The sequence below is a fragment of the Rhinoderma darwinii genome, chromosome 3 (genome assembly GCF_050947455.1).
Source record: "Rhinoderma darwinii isolate aRhiDar2 chromosome 3, aRhiDar2.hap1, whole genome shotgun sequence".
In the NCBI taxonomy this organism is placed as follows: domain Eukaryota; kingdom Metazoa; phylum Chordata; class Amphibia; order Anura; family Rhinodermatidae; genus Rhinoderma; species Rhinoderma darwinii.
Window position 1 is genome coordinate 119,888,922 of NC_134689.1, and position 22,809 is coordinate 119,911,730.

The following is a 22,809-nucleotide window of genomic DNA, read 5'->3' on the forward strand; positions in this document are numbered from 1 at the left end:
GCCTCTTCCTCTCTGTACTGTCCCAAAACCCGGACCCTTTCTTGAATGACTATAGCTAGTGCCCGTACTTTGCTTGTTCACACCCTCTGTGTCAGACTGGTCAAAATCCGAAGAGGATCTCTCTGAGTGAGTATCTATTCCTGGAGTATTGCCCTCGAAACTATATGCTCGATGTTCTTTGAAGGCCTGTAGGTCTCGCGTGAACTGCAAGTGTTTCCTCTCCTTTATGGCTGTTTGAAGCTTTTCAATCGTCTGCTGCAATTGTGCCTCTTGTTGCTCAAAAGTGCCATCATTTTTATATGTTTTTATTTTGTCAATCTGCTCTTTCAGGGCTACTGATGTCTTTTCCAGGTTTTTATTTTCCTGTTCTAATAATATGCGCATGAATCGTACTGAACTAGCTGTAGCCTCCATGATCCATCTTTCTATAAGTTCTGGTGTCCTAACTCTTCTGGCTGGAATGATATTAATCCTTAACCCTTTCGGGACTATGTTCTGCTGTATATAGTTTTCTAGGCTTTTGACCTCCCACCATGACTTAATGTTCTCTTTATAGGTGCTTGCCAATGTATTGAATGCTGATTTCAAGGTTGGTGTGTTGGTGGTGGTTAAGTTTAGTTTGTCCGAGAAAACCTCTTTTGCGTCAGTAAGCCACTGCTGTGTATTGATATCCTTAGATAGGAAACCTGCCATAATTTTCCAATGCACACTTATTATGAGATTAACTATAATTCACTGAGTATATAAATGTCATGTAGTTCTCCCTAGTACAATTCTGAAATTCACTGGTTTATATCTTTAGGGATATATATATTTTTAAAGTGCCAGTATCATTGCAATATTTCCAAATTGCAATCTGCCTGTGTCAGATGCACAGCACAGATTGCAAAAAATATATCAACTATCAGGTTCAACTGTTGATGCGCTTTCTTTGCCACTATGGTTTCAGTGATTTATTGGAAAAATTTGGGTGGATACCCATAAGCTCACAGTTTGTGTCAGCCGAACATAACGTTGCTTTATTATACTTGGTTTTATTTTTATTTTTATTTTTGTTTGTTATATTTTGTATATATATTTTGTTTTTGTTATTTTATGTTTTTTATTCCAAGTTGTGCAAAGTTTGTCCGAATATGAGCTTAAATACCCCCAGGGATATCTCCCCGTTGGTATAAATATTCAGCCTGATAGATGCTGTTGGAGTGTGTCCTCCGTCTGTTGCATCTATATTATTATATTGAGACTGGATAGCTGCAATTTGTATGGATATCAGCCTGTGTTGGCTGATGCAGCTATCAGCTGCTAAGTCCTTACAGGGGCTGCTGCTGTTGTGCTGAGTCTGGATAGCTGCACTATCTAGGGATGTGAGTCAGTGTTTATCAGCTACAGAGCCCTTATAAGGGCTGCTTTCTCGTTCCTGTCACTGGACTCACTCTCGTGCTGAGACTCGGTAGCTGTGCTGAGACTCGGTAGCTGCACTGTCTGAGGCTGTAAGCCAGTGTATATCAGCTGGTGCAGCTGCTAGCTTCTAAGTCCCCTTACAGCCTCAGACAGTGCAGCTACCGAGTCTCAGCACAGCTACCGAGTCTCAGCACGAGAGTGAGTCCAGTGACAGGAACGAGAAAGCAGCCCTTATAAGGGCTCTGTAGCTGATAAACACTGACTCACATCCCTAGATAGTGCAGCTATCCAGACTCAGCACAACAGCAGCAGCCCCTGTAAGGACTTAGCAGCTGATAGCTGCATCAGCCAACACAGGCTGATATCCATACAAATTGCAGCTATCCAGTCTCAATATAATAATATAGATGCAACAGACGGAGGACACACTCCAACAGCATCTATCAGGCTGAATATTTATACCAACGGGGAGATATCCCTGGGGGTATTTAAGCTCATATTCGGACAAACTTTGCACAACTTGGAATAAAAAACATAAAATAACAAAAACAAAATATATATACAAAATATAACAAACAAAAATAAAAATAAAAATAAAACCAAGTATAATAAAGCAACGTTATGTTCGGCTGACACAAACTGTGAGCTTATGGGTATCCACCCAAATTTTTCCAATAAATCACTGAAACCATAGTGGCAAAGAAAGCGCATCAACAGTTGAACCTGATAGTTGATATATTTTTTGCAATCTGTGCTGTGCATCTGACACAGGCAGATTGCAATTTGGAAATATTGCAATGATACTGGCACTTTAAAAATATATATATCCCTAAAGATATAAACCAGTGAATTACAGATCTAATACATTGCACTACATAGGTAGTGCAATGTATTAGAAAAAAAAAAATCTGACCGTTGGAACTTCAAGTCCCCTAGTGGGACTTGAGAAAAAGTGTAAAAAAAGTATAAAAAAGTGTAAAAAAAAGTGCACAAAATAAAAGTTTGAAAACAGTAAAAGTTTCAAGTAATCAAATAAAACACAATCCCCCTTTTACTCTTATCAAGTCCTTTATTATTGAAAAATAATAATAAACCATTTGTATTTGGTATCGCCACGACCGTAACGACCGGAGGTATCAAAATATGATATTATTTATTGCACGCGGTGAACAGCGTAAAAAAAACCGTAAAAAACGTTACCAGAGTTTCTGTTTTTTGGTCACTTTGCCCTACAAATATTAGAATAAAAAGTGATCAAAAAGTCGCACGTATCCAAAAATGGTACCTATAAAAACTATAGCTCGTCCCGCAAAAAACAAGCCCTCATACACCTCCGTCGACAAAAAAATTAAAAAGTTATGGTTCTCACAACTTGGCGACAGAAAAAATACATTCTTTTTACAAAAGTAATTTTATTGTGCAAAAAGTTGTAAAACATGAAAAAGTTCTATAAATTAGGTATCGCCGGAATCGTACTGACCCGCAGAGTAAAGTTAACATGTAATTTATAACGCATGGTGAACGCTGTATAAAAAAAAACCGAAAAAAGCTGTGCCAGAATTGCGTTTTTTTGTTTACCTGGCATCCCAAAAAATAGGATAAAAGGTGATCAAAAAGTCGCATGTACCCCAAAATGGTACCAATAATAACTACAGCTCGTCCCGCAACAAACCAGCCCTCATACCGCTACGTCTATGAAAAATAAAATTAGTTATGGCTCCAATAAGTCAGGAAATAAAAAAAATATGCAGTTGTGCCCGAGGGGAACATTTCTTCTGTTTGAAGAGGCGATTTTTCAAGGACCTAAAATTAGGGAACCAGGAAAGGGAGGGCCCAAACATATCCGCTGGAAGCGACGGTGCCCGTATTATACCAGGACAACACTTTCCCAGCAAAATTCCCCAAACTACAAAGGCGCGGAGTGTGGACCAAAAGGGGGATAAGAAATGACACCATTTATCAGTGCGACACCGGCCTGTGCGGAAAGGATTGCTTCACAGCGTAACACACATCTATGGATTATTTTATTGTTTTTTTTTTTACCCCATTATTATACCACCTGACTATGCCCCTTATATACTCCGCCCGGCTTACATATGCCCTACATTATAAACGGAAACACCAGTAAGACTCCAAACAAAACTACTACCAAGCAAAATCCACGCTCCAAAAGCCAAATGGCGTTCCCTCCCATCTGAACCCTACAGCGGCCCAAACAGCAGTTTCCTTCCACATATATGGCATCGTCATACCCGGGAGAACCCTTTTAGCAATATTTGGGGTGTGTGTCTCCAGTGGCATAAGCTGGGCACGACATATTTGCCACTGAATGGCATATCTAGGGAAAAATATAAATTTTTAATTTGCACCATCCACAGCGCATTCATTTATGGAAAAGATCTGTGGGGTGAAAATGCTCACTACACCCCTTAATAAATGCCTTGAGGGGTGCAGTTTCCATAATGGGGTCACTTCCCAGGGGTTTATTTTTATTATTTCACATCTGAGCCTCTGCAGTTGTGAACCAATACTTTGTAAATCGCCAAATTAGGCCTCAATTTTACATGGTACGCTTTCACTCCTGAGCCTGATCGACTGTCCAGGCAAGAGATTAGGGCCACATGTAGGGTGTTTCTAAAACCAGGAAACCCAGCATAATAATTAGAGAGCTGTCTCGTTATGGTGGCACAAGCTGGGCACCACATATTGTCCACATATCTGTGGAAAAAATCCCATTTTCACTCTGCAACATCGAGTTCACACTAATTTCTACAAAACACCTGCAGGGTTAACATGCTCACTACACCCGTAGGTAAATGCATTGAGGGGTGTAGTTTCCAAAATGGGGTCACTTCTGGGGGGTTTCCACTGTTTTGGGCCCACAGGCACCCAGAAACCAATCCAGAAACATCTGCACTCCAAATGGCGGTCCTTCCCTTCTGAGCCCTGCCGTGTGCCCAAACAGCAGTTTATGACCACATATGGGCTATTGCCGTACTCGGTAGAAATTGCTTAACAAATGTTGGGTTCTTTTTTTCCTTTATTTGTTGCGAAAATGAAAAAATTTGCGCTAAAGCTACGTCTTATTGAAGAAAAAGGATTGTTTTTATTTTCACTGCCCAATTCTAATAAATTCTATGAAACATCTGTGGGGTCAAAATGCTCACTACGCCCCTAGATGAATTCCTCAAGAGGTGTAGTTTCCTAAATGGTGTCACTTTTTGGGCGTTTTCATTGTTTTTTCCGCTCAGGGGCTTTGCAAATGTGACATGGCCGCCGCAAACCATTCCTGCTCAATGTGATCTCCAAAAGCCAAATAGCGCTCTTTCCCTTCTAAGCCAAGCCGTGTCTCCAAACAGCCGTTTATTACCACATGTGGGGCATTGTTTTACTCGGGAGAAATTGCTTTACAAATTTTGTGGTGCTTTTTCTCCTTCAGTCCTTGTGGAAATGAGTAAAAATAAGCTAAACCTACATTTTCTTTGAAAAAATTTTGATTTTTATTTTCAGGGCCTACTTCCAATAATTTCTGCAAAAATCCTGTGGGGTCAAAGAGCTCACTATACCCCTAGATAATTTCCTCAATGGGTGTAGTCTCCAAAATGGGGTCACTTGTGGGGGGTTTCCACTGTTTTGTCTCCTCAGGGACTTCGTAAATGTGACCTGGCCTCCGCAAACCATTCCTGCTCAATGTGATCTCCAAATCCAAATAGCGCTCTTTCCCTTCTCAGCCCTGCCGTGTCTCCAAACAACCGTTTATTACCACATGTGGGGCATTGTTTTACTCGGGAGAGATTGGTTTACAAATTTTACGGTGCTTTTTCTCCTTCAGTCCTTGTGGAAATGAGAAAAAATTAGCTAAACCTACATTTTCTTTGAAAAAATGTAGATTGTCATTTTCAGGGCCTATTTCCAATAATTTATGCAAAAAACCTGTTGGGTCAAAACGCTCACTATACCCCTAGATAATTTCCTCAATGGGCGTAGTTTCCAAAATGGGGTCACCTGTGGGGGGTTTCCACTGTTTTGTCCCCTCAGGGGCTTTGTAAATGTGACATGGCCTCCACAAACCATTCCTGCTAAACTTGAGCTCCAAAAGCCAAATAGCGCTCTTTCCCTTCTCAGCCTCGCCGTGTCTCCAAACAACCGGTTATTACCACATGTGGGGTATTGTTTTACTCGGGAGAAATTGCTTTACAAATTTTACGGTGCTTTTTCTCCTTTAGTCTTTGTGAAAATGAGAAAAAAAATCGCTAAACCTACATTTTCTTTGAAGAAATGTTGATTTTAATTTTCACGGCCTACTTCTAATAATTTCTGTAAAAAAGCTGTGCGGTCAAAATGCTCACTGTACCCCTAGATAATTTCCTTGAGGTGTGTAGTTTCCCAGATGGGGTCACTTTTGGGGGATTTTGACTGTTTTGGCACCGCAAGAGCCCTTCAAACCTGACATGGTGCCTAAAATTTATTCTAACAAAAATAAGGCCCCAAAATCCACCAGGTGCTCCTTTGCTTCTGAGGCTGATGCTTCAGTCCAGTAGCACGCTACGGCCACATGTGGGATATTTCCTAAAACTGCAGAAACTGGGCAACAAATATTGAGTTGCATTTGTCTGGTAAAACCTTCTGTGTTATAAAAAAAATTGTACTAAAAATTTATTTCTGCAAAAAAATATGAAATTTGTAAAATTCACCTCTACATTGCTTTAATTCCTGTGACATGTGTAAAGGGTTAAGACATTTTCTAAATGCTGTTTTGAATACTTTGAGGGGTGAAGTTTTTAAAATGGGGTGACTTTTTGGGGGTTTCTAATATATAAGGCCCTCAAAGCCACTTCACAACTGAACTGGCCCCTGTAAAAATGGCCTTTTGAAATTTTCTTGAAAATGTGAGAAATTGCTGCTAAAGTTCTAAGCCTTGTGAGGTCATAGAAAAATAAAAGGATGTTCAAAAAACGATGCCAATCTAAAGTAGACATATGGGTGATGTTAATTAGCAACAATTTTGGGTGGTATAACTGCCTGTCTTACAAGCAGATACATTTAAATTGAGAAAAATGCTAATTTTTGCAATTTTTCGCTAAATTTTGGTGTTTTTCACAATTAAATACTGAACATATCGAGCAAATTTTGCCAGTAACATAAAGTCCAATGTGTCACGAGAAAACAATCTCAGAATCGCTTGGATAGGTGAAAGCATTCCGGAGTTATTACCACATAAAGTGACACATGTCAGATTTGAAAAATGAGGCTCGGTCAGGAAGGTCAAAAGTGGCTAAAGAGGGAAGGGGTTAAATGATGCAATATTTTAAGTGTATTTGACCCATAACTTCATATTTAGGGACATACCTAGAGAGTAATGATGATCCTGGCAAATGCTTATGAGAGCGCAGGGGCCCCTTCACATTTTTTGAGGGCCTATTTTTATTATGTTGTTTGCTAATGAGAAACCCTTTACATATCACTGTAAACAAAGACTCGGATCATAATCCAATGAAACCAGTGACATCTAAGCAGTAGGCTTTTTTCAGGTTCTCAGGCTTTTTTTTGGTATTTTGTAAACTGTTTTGGCTATGTTCACACGGGGTCTTTTGCCGAGTTTTTTGACGCGGAAACCGCGTCGCAAAACTCGGCAGAAACGGCCCGAGAACGCCTCCCATTGATTTCAATGGGAGGCGTCGGCGTCTTTTTCCCGCGAGCAGTAAAACTGCCTCGCGGGAAAAAGAAGCGACATGCCCTATCTTCGGGCGCTTCCGCCTCCGACCTCCCATTGACTTCAATGGGAGGCAGGAGAAAGCGTGTTTTATGCCCGCGGCGCTCAATGGCCGCGGGCGAAAAACGGCGCGATAATTGCTATTCACACGGAGTATTTTGGGGGAGGAATATCTGCCTCAAAATTCCGTTTGGAGCTTTGAGGCAGATATTCCTCCCCCAAAATACTCCGTGTGAACATACTGTAATACAGTTACTTGTAGTCATTCTGACTGATGTTATTCTACTGGGGAGGGGGCTACATAGGGGAGAGGTTCTCAAGCAAAAATGATAATAGAGCCAACCCTTGGTATAGGGAACTCGGCACTTGATGAACCCCATAGGTAAATTAGGGTGAACCTCAAGGTAATTTTCCCCTAAAATTACTGTGCCAATGGAAGATTCATGTTACCCATGCTGGAGGTGTTAGGGAAATGGGGCCCCAGCTCTTCATAGGCCACATAGTAACCACAGGGGCTGTCAGTGTAGTGTGTATGCCCCTGATAGTAATACGGTATTTTCAGACAAAATGATCATTTACTTATGGCATGATTGCACAGAATTGGCTGATTGTAAGGGTATGTTCACATGGAGTGTTTTCAGCCATTTTTCGGGCCGTAAACGCCCAGAAAAACAGCTGTAAAATCGGAAGCAGGACGCCTCCAAACATCTGCCCATTGATTCCAATGGTAAAAACAGCGTTCTGTTCCGATGTGCCGATTTTTTGCTGTCGTTTTTCAAAACGGCCACGGAAAAAAACGCACGCGAAAAAGAAGTGCATGTCACTTCTTCAGTCGTTTTTGGAGCCATTTTTCATAGACTCTATAGAAAAACAGCTCCAAAAACGGTCGTAAAAAATGCAGCGAAAAACGCGAGTGGCTTAAAAAACGTCTGAAAATCAGGAGCCGTTTTCCCTTGAAAACAGCTCTGTATTTTCAGACGTTTTTGAGTTTGTGTGTGAGGCTGCTACAATGTAAAACAATGTCAATGTCCTATTCCAGGCTGCTACAATGTAAAACAATGTCAACGTCCTATGCCAGGCTGCTACAATGTAAAACAATGTCAATGTCCTATACCAGGCTGCTACAATGTAAAACAATGTCAACGTCCTATGCCAGGCTGCTACAATGTAAAACAATGTCAATGTCCTATGCCAGGCTGCTACAATATAAAACAATGTCAATGTCCTATGCCAGGCTGCTACAATGTAAAACAATGTCAACGTCCTATACCAGGCTGCTACAATGTAAAACAATGTCAATCTCCTATGCCAGGCTGCTACAATGTAAAACAATGTCAATCTCCTATGCCAGGCTGCTACAATATAAAACAATGTCAACATCCTATGCCAGGCTGCTACAATGTAAAACAATGGCAATGTCCTATGCCAGGCTGCTACAATGTAAAACAATGTCAATGTCCTATACCAGGCTGCTACAATATAAAACAATGTCAATCTCCTATACCAGGCTGCTACAATGTAAAACAATGTCAATCTCCTATGCCAGGCTGCTACAATGTAAAACGATGTCAATGTCCTATGCCAGGCTGCTACAATGTAAAACAATGTCAACGTCCTATGCCAGGCTGCTACAATGTAAAACAATGTCAACGTCCTATGCCAGGCTGCTACAATGTAAAACAATGTCAATCTCCTATACCAGGCTGCTACAATGTAAAACAATGTCAATGTCCTATGCCAGGCTGCTACAATGTAAAACAATGTCAATGTCCTATGCCAGGCTGCTACAATGTAAAACAATGTCAACGTCCTATGCCAGGCTGCTACAATATAACACAATGTCAATCTCCTATACCAGGCTGCTACAATGTAAAACAATGTCAACGTCCTATGCCAGGCTGCTACAATGTAAAACAATGTCAACGTCCTATGCCAGGCTGCTACAATGTAAAACAATGTCAATCTCCTATACCAGGCTGCTACAATGTAAAACAATGTCAATGTCCTATGCCAGGCTGCTACAATATAAAACAATGTCAACGTCCTATACCAGGCTGCTACAATGTAAAACAATGTCAATGTCCTATGCCAGGCTGCTACAATGTAAAACAATGCCAATGTCCTATGCTAGGCTGCTACAATGTAAAACAATGCCAATGTCCTTTGCCAGGCTGCTACAATATAAAACAATGCCAATGTCCTATTCCAGGCTGCTACAATATAAAACAATGCCAATGTCCTATACCAGGCTGCTACAATGTAAAACAATGTCAATCTCCTATGCCAGGCTGCTACAATGTAAAACAATGTCAATCTCCTATACCAGGCTGCTACAATATAAAAACAATGTCAACATCCTATACCAGGCTGCTACAATATAAAACAATGCCAATGTCCTATGCCAGGCTGCTACAATGTAAAACAATATCAATGTCCTATGCCAGGCTGCTACAATGTAAAACAATGTCAACATCCTATGCCAGGCTGCTACAATGTAAAACAATGTCAATCTCCTATACCAGGCTGCTACAATGTAAAACAATGTCAACGTCCTATGCCAGGCTGCCACAATATAAAACAATGTCAACGTCCTATGCCAGGCTGCTACAATGTAAAACAATGTCAACGTCCTATGCCAGGCTGCCACAATATAAAACAATGTCAATCTCCTATGCCAGGCTGCTACAATGTAAAACAATGTCAATGTCCTATGCCAGGCTGCTACAATGTAAAACAATGTCAACGTCCTATGCCAGGCTGCCACAATATAAAACAATGTCAATCTCCTATGTCAGTCTGCTACAATATAAAACAACGTCAACGTCCTATGCCAGGCTGCTACAATGTAAAACAATGTCAATGTCCTATGCCAGGCTGCTACAATGTAAAACAATGTCAACATCCTATGCCAGGCTGCTACAATGTAAAACAATGTCAATCTCCTATACCAGGCTGCTACAATGTAAAACAATGTCAATGTCCTATGCCAGGCTGCTACAATGTAAAACAATGTCAACATCCTATGCCATGCTGCTACAATGTAAAACAATGTCAATGTCCCATACCAGGCTGCTACAATGTAAAACAATGTCAACGTCCTATGCCAGGCTGCTACAATGTAAAACAATGTCAATCTCCTATGCCAGGCTGCTACAATATAAAACAATGTCAATCTCCTAGGCCAGGCTGCTACAATGTAAAACAATGTCAATGTCCTATACCAGGCTGCTACAATGTAAAACAATGTCAATGTCCTATGCCAGGCTGCTACAATATAACACAATGTCAACGTCCTATACCAGGCTGCTACAATGTAAAACAATGCCAATGTCCTATGCCAGGCTGCTACAATGTAAAACAATGTCAACGTCCTATACCAGGCTGCTACAATATAAAACAATGTCAACGTCCTATACCAGGCTGCTACAATATAAAACAATGTCAATCTCCTATGCCAGGCTGCTACAATATAAAACAATGTCAATCTCCTATAACAGGCTGCTACAATGTAAAACAATGTCAATCTCCTATACCAGGCTGCTACAATATAAAACAATGTCAATCTCCTATGCCAGGCTGCTACAATGTAAAACAATGTCAATGTCCTATACCAAGCTGCTATAATATAAAACAATGCCAATGTCCTATACCAGGCTGCTACAATGTAAAACAATGTCAATCTCCTATACCTTGCTGCTACAATATAAAACAATGTCAATGTCATATGCCAGGCTGCTACAATATAAAACAATGTCAATGTCCTATGCCAGGCTGCTACAATGTAAAACAATGTCAATGTCCTATACCAGGCTGCTATAATATAAAACAATGCCAATGTCCTATGCCAGGCTGCTACAATGTAAAACAATGTCAACGTCCTATACCAGGCTGCTACAATGTAAAACAATGCCAATGTCCTATGCCAGGCTGCTACAATGTAAAACAATGTCAACGTCCTATACCAGGCTGCTACAATATAAAACAATGTCAACGTCCTATACCAGGCTGCTACAATATAAAACAATGTCAATCTCCTATGCCAGGCTGCTACAATATAAAACAATGTCAATCTCCTATAACAGGCTGCTACAATGTAAAACAATGTCAATCTCCTATACCAGGCTGCTACAATATAAAACAATGTCAATCTCCTATGCCAGGCTGCTACAATGTAAAACAATGTCAATGTCCTATACCAAGCTGCTATAATATAAAACAATGCCAATGTCCTATACCAGGCTGCTACAATGTAAAACAATGTCAATCTCCTATACCTTGCTGCTACAATATAAAACAATGTCAATGTCATATGCCAGGCTGCTACAATATAAAACAATGTCAATGTCCTATGCCAGGCTGCTACAATGTAAAACAATGTCAATGTCCTATACCAGGCTGCTATAATATAAAACAATGCCAATGTCCTATGCCAGGCTGCTACAATGTAAAACAATGTCAACGTCCTATACCAGGCTGCTACAATATAAAACAATGTCAACATCCTATACCAAGCTGCTACAATGTAAAACAATGTCAACGTCCTATACCAGGCTGCTACAATATAAAACAATGCCAACGTCCTATACCAGGCTGCTACAATGTAAAACAATGTCAATGTCCTATACCAGGCTGCTATAATATAAAACAATGCCAATGTCCTATGCCAGGCTGCTACAATGTAAAACAATGTCAACGTCCTATACCAGGCTGCTACAATATAAAACAATGTCAATCTCCTATGCCAGGCTGCTACAATGTAAAACAATGTCAATGTCCTATACCAGGCTGCTATAATATAAAACAATGCCAATGTCCTATGCCAGGCTGCCACAATATAAAACAATGTCAACGTCCTATGCCAGGCTGCTACAATGTAAAACAATGTCAATGTCCTATGCCAGGCTGCTACAATGTAAAACAATGTCAACGTCCTATGCCAGGCTGCTACAATGTAAAACAATGTCAACGTCCAATGCCAGGCTGCAACAATATAAAAGAATGTCAACGTACTATGCCAGGCTGCTACAATATAAAACAATGTCAATGTCCTATGCCAGGCTGCTACAATATAAAACAATGCCAATGTGCTACGCCAGGCTGCTGCAATTTAAAACAACGTCAACGTCCTATGCCAGGCTGCTACAATGTAAAACATTGTCAATATCCCATGCCAGGCCGGTATTTTTTATTGCCTTGGTTCTCCATGACATGTAGTATTATACTGCCAACCACCCCGTATATATTCGATTCGTTTACAAATTTCATGCAGCCATTTTTCTTCTTTGCAGGTTCAGAAATGTCTGCAGCCTTTATTTCTGACCCAGAAGCAGCTGGAAGCTGTGAGAGATCTCATGACAGTCAACATGGAAAGAGGACTGAACGCAGAGCCAGAGAGACCATCAACATTGAAAATGCTCCCTACATTTGTCCGCTCAACTCCACATGGCACTGGTTTGTTGCTTTTCAGTTGTTGTTTTTTGTGTTTTTTATTTTTACTAGATTTAATATGCTGTAATATTTAGGTATAAATTAAATTATTTCAACTAACCTGTTGACGGATGTCATTCATTCCAATAGATGTGATGTGGACGCCAATATGCTCTTTTTAAGGGCAAAGCCACACGTGGCGGAATTCCTCTTGAATTCCGCAGCGGACACTCCGCAGTGTTAATCCGCAGCGGAGCCGTTTGTCCATTGACTTCCACTTTTATTTAGCAGTGTTCGTTTAGACGATGCGTACAATTCCGCTGCGGAGCATAGGCTGCGGAGCGGAATTTGGTGTCCGCAGCATGCTAGGGCTGTTGCGGAGTTGTGGCGGACTGGTTGCGGACTCATGGCGGAATTTCTCCATTGACTTCAATGGAGATTCTAAATTCCGCAATGAAGTCCGCAGCTGTCATGAAAATGTTATATGTGCTGCGGATGCGTCTTGCTTTTTTGACATGACATTTCTTCATTCTGGCTGGACCTATGTATTTCTAGGTCTACAGCCAGACTGAGGAAATCAATGGGGCTCCCGTAATTACGGGAGCGTTGCTAGGAGACGTCAGTAAATAGTCACTGTCCAGGGTGCTGAAAGAGTTAAGCGATCGGCAGTAACTGTTTCTGCACCCTGGACAGTGACTACCGATCCCAATATACAGCAACCTGTCAAAAAAATAGAAGTTCATACTTACCGAGAACTCCCTGCTTCTGTCTCCAGTCCGGCTTCCCAGGATGACGTTTCAGTCTAAGTGACGGCTGCAGCCAATCACAGGCTGCAGCGGTCACATGGACTGCCGCGTCATCCAGGGAGGTCGGGCTGGATGCCGAAAGAGGGACGCGTCACCAAGACAACGGCCGGGTAAGTATGAAATTCTTTTACTTTCACTAGGGAAAGTGCTGGCCCTTCTCTCTATCCTGCACTGATAGAGAGAAGGGAAGCACTTTTCCCGCAGTCCGCAGCAGCTGGTCCACATCAATTTACTGCACATTTTGGGCAGATCCGCCGCAGAATCTGCAACGCAGATTCTGTGCGGCATTGATGCGGACAGTTGCGGAGGAAATCCGCCACGTGTGGCCATGCCCTAATTGTTGAGAGGAGCTAAAATATGTTCATGTAAATGAGACCTTCATTGGTAAAAATAGGAAATCGTGTCTTCAGTTAATTCATGACAACTGCATGTCTCTTAGGGCTTATTCAGACGAACGGGATATACGTCTATGCGCGTCGCACGGACCTATGTTAGTCTATTGGGCTGTGCAGACAGTTGCGTGATTTTTACGCAGCGTAAGTCCGCTGCGAAAAAGTCACGACATGTCCGTTCTTTGGGCTTGTGTGAATTCGGCCTTAGGGTATGTTCACACGCTTACTAAAAAACGTCTGAAAATACGGAGCTGATTTCAGAGAAAACAGCCTCTGATTTTCAGGCTTCTTTTGAGGCGTTTTTCAAGGCGTTTTTCATAGTGTTAAGGCTGGGTTCACACACCCTAATTACGGATGTAATTCGGGCGTTTTAACCTCGAATTACGTCTGAAAATACGGCACCAAAGCGTCGGCAAACATCTGCCCATTTATTTGAATGGGCTTTACGATGTTCTGTGCCGATGGTCATTTTTTTTACGTGCCACTGTCAAAAGATGGCGCGTAAAAAAGACACCTGCGTCAAAGAATTGCCTGTCACTTCTTGAGATGTAATTGGAGCCGTTTTCCATTGACATCATGGAAAAACCGCTCCAATTACGTCCGTAATGGATGCAGCGAAATGCGCCTGCACTTGCCATTACGTCTGAAATGCCGGAGCTGTTTTCTCCTGACGGCGCGTAAAAAGACACCCGCGTCAAAGAAGTGCATGCCACTTCTTGGGATGTTTTTGGAGCCGTTTTTCATTGACTCCATTGAAAAACAGCTCCAATAATATCCGTAAAAAAAGCGAGTAGTTACAAAAACGTCTGAAAATCAGGAGCTGTTTTCGCCTGACTTTGCGTAATTTCAGACGTATTTTGCTACTGCGTGTGAACATACCCGTAATGGAAAATCAGCTCCAAAAAAAGCCTCAAGAAGTGACATTTCTCTTTACGGAGTGTTTTTTTACACTCTGTTTTTTAAAACAGTGTAAAAAGATGCCCCGTATGAACTAAATGCTGTTTTTTCCATTGATTTCAATGGGCAGATGTTTGTAGGCGCTCAGCTTCCGTTTTTTCAGGCGTTTTTTCGAGGCGTAAACGCCCTAATATACGTTTGAAAACACTGCTTGTGAACATACCCTAAGGGTATGTGCACACGATAGCTGCCTTTTATGTCTGAAATTACAGACTGTTTTCAGGAGAAAACAGCTCCGTCGTTTCAGACGTAATTGCTCCTCCTCGCATTATGCGAGGCGTCTTTGACGGGCGTAAATTTGAGCTGTTCTTCATTGAATTCAATGAAAAACGGCTCAAATTGCGTCCAAAGAAGTGTCCTGCACTTCTTTGACGAGGCGGTAGTAATTTTAAGCGTTGTCATTTGACAGCTGTCAAACGACGACGCGTAAATTACAGGTCGTCTGCACAGTACGTCGGCAAACCCATTCAAATGAATGGGCAGATGTTTGCCGATGTATTGTAACCGTATTTTCAGGCGTAAATCGAGGCATAATACGCCTCATTTACGCCTGAAAATAGGTTGTGCGAACCCAACCTAAGGGTGTAAGGTATAAGATCACATACTGCTGACCTTTCCCTAAAATTTCTTTCCTGCTTTCCAATGATGAAATAGGATCCCATTTTTGACCATAAAACATACAGCTTTCTCATCATGTTGTATTATGTGTGTGAACCCAGCCTAAAAGCTCACGGACACAGGCATATTATGGCTTCACACAACCTTCGAGTTGCTTGCATGCCGTAATACAGCACCAGTAGTAGTCTATAAGAGACCATACTATAACCCTGTAGGTTCTTTCTGGTGAATTTCATATGAATTCAACAGGAAAATAATTGTGACATGCATCTCTACCAGGAATGGAGTCAACTAAAAGGAGAAGTAGTATCTGCCATTTATACTTTCTCTCCCTTTATGATTCACTACTGGTTTTGGTTTTAAAGACACTTTGGGTCCATTTGGAGGTTGAGGTACAGGTGAGTTTTTTGTTGTGCAACCATATTGAAAAATGCATAAATTCGCTGTAAAAACGTTTTAATTAAACCTAAAACACAACGTCTGAATGGACCCTTGGGCAGGGTTCCCACGGGTCGGATATGCTGCGTAAAAGCTACGCAGCGTATCCGACCTGGAATCCACAGCTGGAATCCACAATCTGTCTGGAAAAACCGCACCACATTGTGGTGCATTTTTTCGGCTGGAAATTCCGCTGTGGCCAGTGTCATGGTGACGCACCCCTCCTTTTCTGTCCGATCCGGCTGCAGTGGTCACATGAGATAAAACGTCATCCCAGAAGGCCGCACTGGAGGAAGAACCAGGAATATATATAATTTTTGTTTTGACATTTATTTATTTTTTTTGAGTTGCAATTTTTGCAGCGGAATCGCTGTGATTCCGCCGCAGAAGTCGCAAAACACTAGGTTATTTGTTGCAGGTTTTGCATCCCCATTGAGGCTGGGTTCACACGACCTATTTTCAGGCGTAAACGAGGCGTATTATGCCTCGATTTACGCCTGAAAATAGGGCTACAATACATCGGCAAACATCTGCCCATTCATTTGCATGGGTTTGCCGACGTAATGTGCCGACAACCTGTCATTTACGCGTCGTCGTTTGACAGCTGTCAAACGACGACGCGTAAAATGACTGCCTCGTCAAAGAAGTGCAGGACACTTCTTTGAAACGTAATTTGAGACGTTTTTCATTGAATTCAATGAAGAACAGCTCAAGATTACGGGCGTCAATGACGCCTCGCAAAATGCGAGTAGGAGCATTTACGTCTGAAACGACGCAGCTGTTTTCTCCTGAAAACAGTTTATAATTTCAGACGTAAAAGCCACTTCTCGTGTGCACATACCCTGAATGGCAAAAACCCGCAACAGAAAAGCAAAGAAAACGCAGCATAAATTGACAATTGGAATTAAATTCCGCACCGTAGGTCAATTTAATAATGTTTTTCGCTTTGTTTTTTCCGACTTTGCTGCTACTGTAAATGCTGTGGAATTTCCGCACAGAATTCCGTTGCAGAAATTCCACAATGTTTACGCTATGTGGGAACCCGGACATAGGATAAGTTCACGCAGATTTGTTGCATAAATTTCTGCGACTGCAGATCAGTTCCATTTATCTGAATAAAACTTGGAGAAATCCATGATCTTGCTGCAGAATTGATTTTCATTCGCAAAAGTTTCTGGATCCAGAATTGGATACAGGAGATCAGAATCTTACAACCTTCCTTTATATATTTCTACTTTATGTTCCGTTCCTGGTTTTGGCTTAAAAAATACATGCAAAATCTGCAGCAAATCTGCACTATGTGAACAAGGCCTTACAGTCTGGCAAACATAGAGTTAACCATTAAGTGAGAGTCAGTCATTAAATAGGACTACTCAGAAGCAGGTGTGGAGATAAGTGTGTGCTTGTTGGTGCAGGGTCTTTATGGTAAGGTGCTGTAGTTCATCGTAGGTTAGTGTTAATAAGGAGACTCTGTGAAATCTTTTTCCATAAAGTATTTGTCATCTTCAAGTTTCTGGGAAATGTGGCAAGATATTGCCCATTTTAATGTCTTTGCTTCTTGGGGTGCGTGGTTACTATAACCAGCGGCCTATATAGTAATTATTAAAAACTCTTATTGGCAGAATTGTACTTCTATTTATTAGTCTGAGAATAGAAATCTGAGCAATGAACATTGAGTAAATGTATACGTGACTGGAGGAGTTGTGTAATAACTAGGATGATGAGAAAACTGAAGAAGTTGTCTGAAAATAGACCGCTTCTTTCATTCATTTCCCCCAAAAATTGCAGCATACGTTCAATCTAGTGCAATTTTTTTTCTGCTACGTGTGGCTGTGGTTATTAAAGCCCCATCCACATGTGTTGTACTGTAAACTGCTGCAGATTTTCAGTGCGGAGTCTGCAGCAACTCTGTTGTGTGCAATCTTTTCCCCCACTCACATACTTTTCCGGGGGGTGTATAGGGTTAATGTGAAATAAAAATGTATCATTTGAGTAGGTTAACAGAGCATAGTTTAATAGCTTTCTTCAAATAATAAATTATCTATGGAGTAGAATAATGGGAGGCGCATTTATTAAGCAGACCGTTTTTTTTGAGTAGTAAATGGTGCACACACGGCCATCCTCGTAGATGCGTTGGTCTTTTCTTTCTACCTTTCCTTCCTTTTTGATCCACTTCTGGATTTGGCTAAAAAAAAACTAAGCCAGAAACTGCATAAATAAGGTGTGTGCGTGATCCTGGCATAAGTGGTGCCCCCCATCCCTGTCCTTGTAAATGGTGCCCACACACACCCATCCTAGTTTTTGTGTTTATTTTGCTGATGGCTAAATTAATAATTCAAATTTTTTTCCTCTTTCTCCTTTTGTTGGTTCTCTTACAGAATGTGGTGAATTCTTGGTGCTTGACCTTGGAGGGGCCAAATTCCGTATTCTTAAGGTGAAATTGGATGGCTATCGTGGAGTAGAGATGGATAGTGAAGTGTATGATATTCCAAAGGAAATAATGACTGGGACGGGACAGAAGGTACATTTACACAAAATTTTAGAAGAAGAAATATCTGCGTCTAGAGGCGTAGTTCCATGCTGGGCCTCCGAGCAGTGTGCCAGCGGCTGTAATAAACGAACGGCTCGCTCCCCCATTCAAAGATTCCTGGAACGTGCTTCATACAATAGTACATATGAGTGCTGCCTTGTTCTGTTCTAAATCGTTTTCAGGCTCATACAAATTGCAGTATTAGGCCTCATTTACACGAGCGTGTGCGTTTTGCGCGCGTAAAAAACGCAGCGTTTTGCGTGCGCAAAAGGCACTTGACAGCTCCGTGTGTCATCCGTGTATGATGCGCGGCTGCGTGATTTTCGCGCAGCCGCCATCATAGAGATGAGGCTAGTCGACGTCAGTCACTGTCCATGGTGCTGAAAGAGTTAACTGATCGGCAGTAACTCTTTCAGCACCCTCGACAGTGCATTCCGATCACCATATCGAGTAACCTGTTTAAAAAAAAAAAGAGGTTCGTACTTACTGAGAACTCCCCGGCCGTTGCCTTGGTGACGCGTCCTTGGTGACACGCCTCTCTTGACATCTGGCCCCACCTCCCTGGATGACGCGGCAGTCCACGTGACCGCTGCAGCCTGTGCTTGGCTTGTGATTGGCTGCAGCTGTCACTTGGACTGAATTGTCATCCCGGGAGGTCAGACTGGAGGAAGAAGCCGGGAGTTATCGGTAAGTCAGAACTTCGTTTTTTTTTTACACGTTCACATATATTGGAATCGGAAGTCACTGTCCAGGGTGCTGAACCAGTTTAACTCTTTCAGCACCCTGCACAGTGACTGTCTCCTGCCGGGTTCGGTCAAAACGAGTTCGGCCGAACCCGGTAAAGTTCGGTTCGCTCATGTCTAAGACACTCCGTTCGGATGTTTGTAAACAGAAAAGCACGTGGTGCTTTTCTGTTTACATTCAGTTTGACAGCTCTTGCGCGAATCGCGCAGTTCGCACGGAAGTGCTTCCGTGCGACCTTCGTGGTTTTCACGCACCCATTGACTTCAATGGGTGCGTGATGCGCGAAAAACGCACGATTATAGAACATGTCATGAGTTTTTTTCAGCGCACTCACGCTGAGCAAAACTCTTGGACTGTCTGCATGCCCCCATAGAGTAATATAGGTGCGTACGACACGCGTGAAAAGCACGCGCGTCGCATGCGCGTATATTGCGCTCGTGTAAATGAGGCCTTACAGTTGCTTTGTACGGACTCCATAGGGTTTCCTTAGAGGCACGTGGAGCTTTTACTGTACCTTTGATTTATATTGTGGCGTGTTCCTTTGGACTTCCTATGTACAGAGTTGTTCCCCCTAGAAGCATTGGAGAAAATGCAGTGCAGGGCTATCATGTGGCTCTATACTAAAGCGCTATATGTCTACGTGCGATGCCGCACAGGCTCAATATCCGTGTACATGAGTTTATGTGCATGTGTGCTGTGCGGGCAAAAATCACACAAAAAAAAAAGTGTGTTTTTACTACGAATTACCACGGTGTCTCTGATGCGGTTTTTTATCCACGTTGGAATTGCAGGTGCAACGCTTGTCTTTAATGTATTTCGCCTCTAATCGCCATGTGGGCAAAAATACGTTGCATACCGAAACATAGGAATATACTCCGAGGCCTTCTTCACACACCATCCCAAAGAAAGCAGTTATACTTTAAGCACCACTCCTGATTTGAAGGGCTTATTTAGACGAACGTATAAATAGTTTGTGTGACAGACATATTTTTAACGGCAGTCACATGACTGAATGTATTTCTATGGGGCAGTTCACACGGCTGTCTTAACGAACCGTGTGAAGGGCTTGTATCCTATTTTTGTGCATTTTCCCAGATACCCCCAATTGACTCAAGTCTATGAGGGATCCGTGAAAATACGGCAGTGTATTTTGAGCACATTCGTCTGAATATAGCCTAACTTTTAGAATGTACTGAAAAAATTCTGAGCCTTAGAACTGATTCACACTTGAATATTTGATTTTGTATTTTGTATCAGTTTTTTTTTAAGCCAAAACCAAAAGTGTATTGGAAACATAGAAAAAATATAATAGAAACATTTATACTGCTTCTCCTTAGGCCTGATTTACATGAGCGTGTGCGTTTTGCGCACGCAAAAAATGCTGCGTTTTGCGTGCGCAAAAGGCACTTAACAGCTGCGTGTGTCATCAGTGTTTGATGCGCGGCTGCGTGATTTTCGCGCAGCCGCCATCATTATGACACTCAGTTTGGATGTTTGTAAACAGAAAAGCACGTGGTGCTTTTCTGTTTACATTCAGAGTTTGACAGCTGTTGCGCGAACCACGCAGTTCGCACGGAAGTGCTTCTGTGCGGCCTGTGTGGTTTTCACGCACCCATTGACTTCAATGGGTGAGTGATGCGCGAAAAACGCAGAAATATAGAACATGCGTGAGTTTTACGCAGCGGACTCACGCTGCGCAAAACTCAGACTGTCTGCATGCCCCATAGACTAATATAGGTGCAAACGGCACGCGTGAAAAGCACGCGCGTATATTACGCTCGTGTAAATCAGGCCTTATTTGCTCCCATTTCTGATGTAAAATACTGCTCAAATACACACTTTGCATATAAATCAAGAGTGGAGCCTTCAATATGATTGCTCACTGTAAGATTATGGGAAGAAGGGTACTTTTAAAACTCTGTGTAGGCATTCCATATAGGAAGCAATCTATGGATGAAGCTTCTATAAGGCCTTGACCACACCGTGCAGATTTACTGCAGACTTTACATGCATTTTTAGCCCAAAACCAGAATTGGGTCCAGGAGAGCAAACGTATACGGCCTTCCTTTATATATTTCTCCTGTTAGTGTATGTTCACACACAGAATAAATACTGTGGTGTAATACAGTAGCAGCAGAGTAGATGAGATTTGAACAAATCAAAAGCCCGCCGAAAAACCGTTCATGAATTGATTTGCAGTGCGTTTAAAAAAAAAAAATCTGCAGCATGTCAATGTTTTGGCTAATTGTGGGTTTTCCCCTTTTAATTCAATGAGGAGGTAAAACTCACAAAAAAAAGCAGATGTTGCAATTTCTGTGGAGGAAAATCTGCGATTCTGCCGCAAAATTCGCAACTCAGAAAAAAAAGCTATTCTTACCTGTAGTCATACTTACCTGTCGTCCCTCTGATGTCCTGCAGCCCGGCCTCCTGGGATGACGTTTCATCCAATGTGATTGCTGCAGCCAATCACAGGCTACAGGGTGGATGCACTCTGTACTTCTATGCAGCGTATCCACCCTGTGTGAAGGGGTTTTAGCCTAAGGGTATGTTCACACGCACTAATTACGGACATAATTCGGGCGTTTTTGCCCCGAATTACGTCCGAAAAATGCGCCTCGATAGCGTTGACAAACATCTGCCCATTGAAAGCAATGGGCTGACATTTGTCTGTTCACACGAGGCGTATATTTACGCGCCGCTGTCAAATGACGGCGCGTAAATTGACACCCGCGTCAAAGAAGTGACCTGTCACTTCTTTGGGCGTAATTGGAGCCGTTGTTCATTGACTCCAATGAAAAGCAGCGCCAATTACGTCCGTAATGGACGCGGCATTCAAGCGCCTGCACATGCCGTTACGGCTGAAATTACGGGGATGTTTCCTCCTGAAAACATCCCCGTAATTTCAGCCGTTACGGACGCTGTCGTGTGAACATACCCTTAGAAATACATGCAAAATCTGCAGTGTATCTGTACTGTGTGAACAAGGCCTACAACAGTGCTTTTAAGCAGCTTTCCCTGGAATGAGGAATTCTGGGCAAGTCAGACTGCTTGTTGGGAAGTTGAAGCATGTATGGTGATTTTGTTTATCCTGGAGAAGGTGTGTGCGTGCGTGCGCGTGTGTTGTTTTCTCTTTGTTGAATAAACTAAGGCTCATTCAGACGAATGTGCTGCACAGGAAAATCACGCACAGCACACGGATGCAAATCCGTTTGCTGTGCGTGATTTACGCATCAATTCAATTGATCATAATAATAAAAAAAAAAAAATGTGCTTTGCGAGTGCGTGAATAACGCATGGCACTCGCAAAGCACGGATATATAACGCAACACATGGACCCGATTCACGCGCGTCAATCTGATACGCTTGTGTGAATGTAGCCTAAGGCCTTATTCACACGAACGTGTTATATGTCTGTGCTACGCGCGTGATTTTCACGCGCGTCGCATGGACCTATGTTAGTGAATGGGGCCGTTCAGACTGTCAGTGAATTTCACACAGCGTATCTGCACTGCGTGAAACTCACGACTTGTCCTATACTTGCCCATGTTTTGCGCAGCACGCACCCATTGAAGTCAATGGGTAAGTGCAAATCGTACACGGCACACGGAAGCACTTCCGGGTGCCGCGTGTGATGCGCGCTGCACTAGTAAAATAAATGAATGAAAACGTGCGTTTCTGTTTGTAAACATTAAACCAGTGTCATAATGATGCCGGCTGCGCGAAAATCACGCAGCCACGCACCATATGCTGATGCCACACAGACCTTTTGCGCTCGCAACACTG

The 22,809-nt window shown here is 42.2% G+C and overlaps 1 protein-coding gene across 2 annotated transcripts in view; it reads left to right on the top strand.

Moving 5' to 3' along the window:
* Positions 1–22,809, top strand: part of HK3 (hexokinase 3) — a 117,024-nt gene that overhangs the window by 73,030 nt on the left and 21,185 nt on the right. For both annotated transcript variants that reach the window (XM_075860048.1, XM_075860049.1), the window contains exons 2-3: positions 12,403–12,565; positions 18,131–18,273. In XM_075860048.1, the coding sequence (XP_075716163.1) occupies positions 12,403–12,565; positions 18,131–18,273 (306 nt within the window). The remainder of the gene's footprint in view (positions 1–12,402; positions 12,566–18,130; positions 18,274–22,809) is intronic.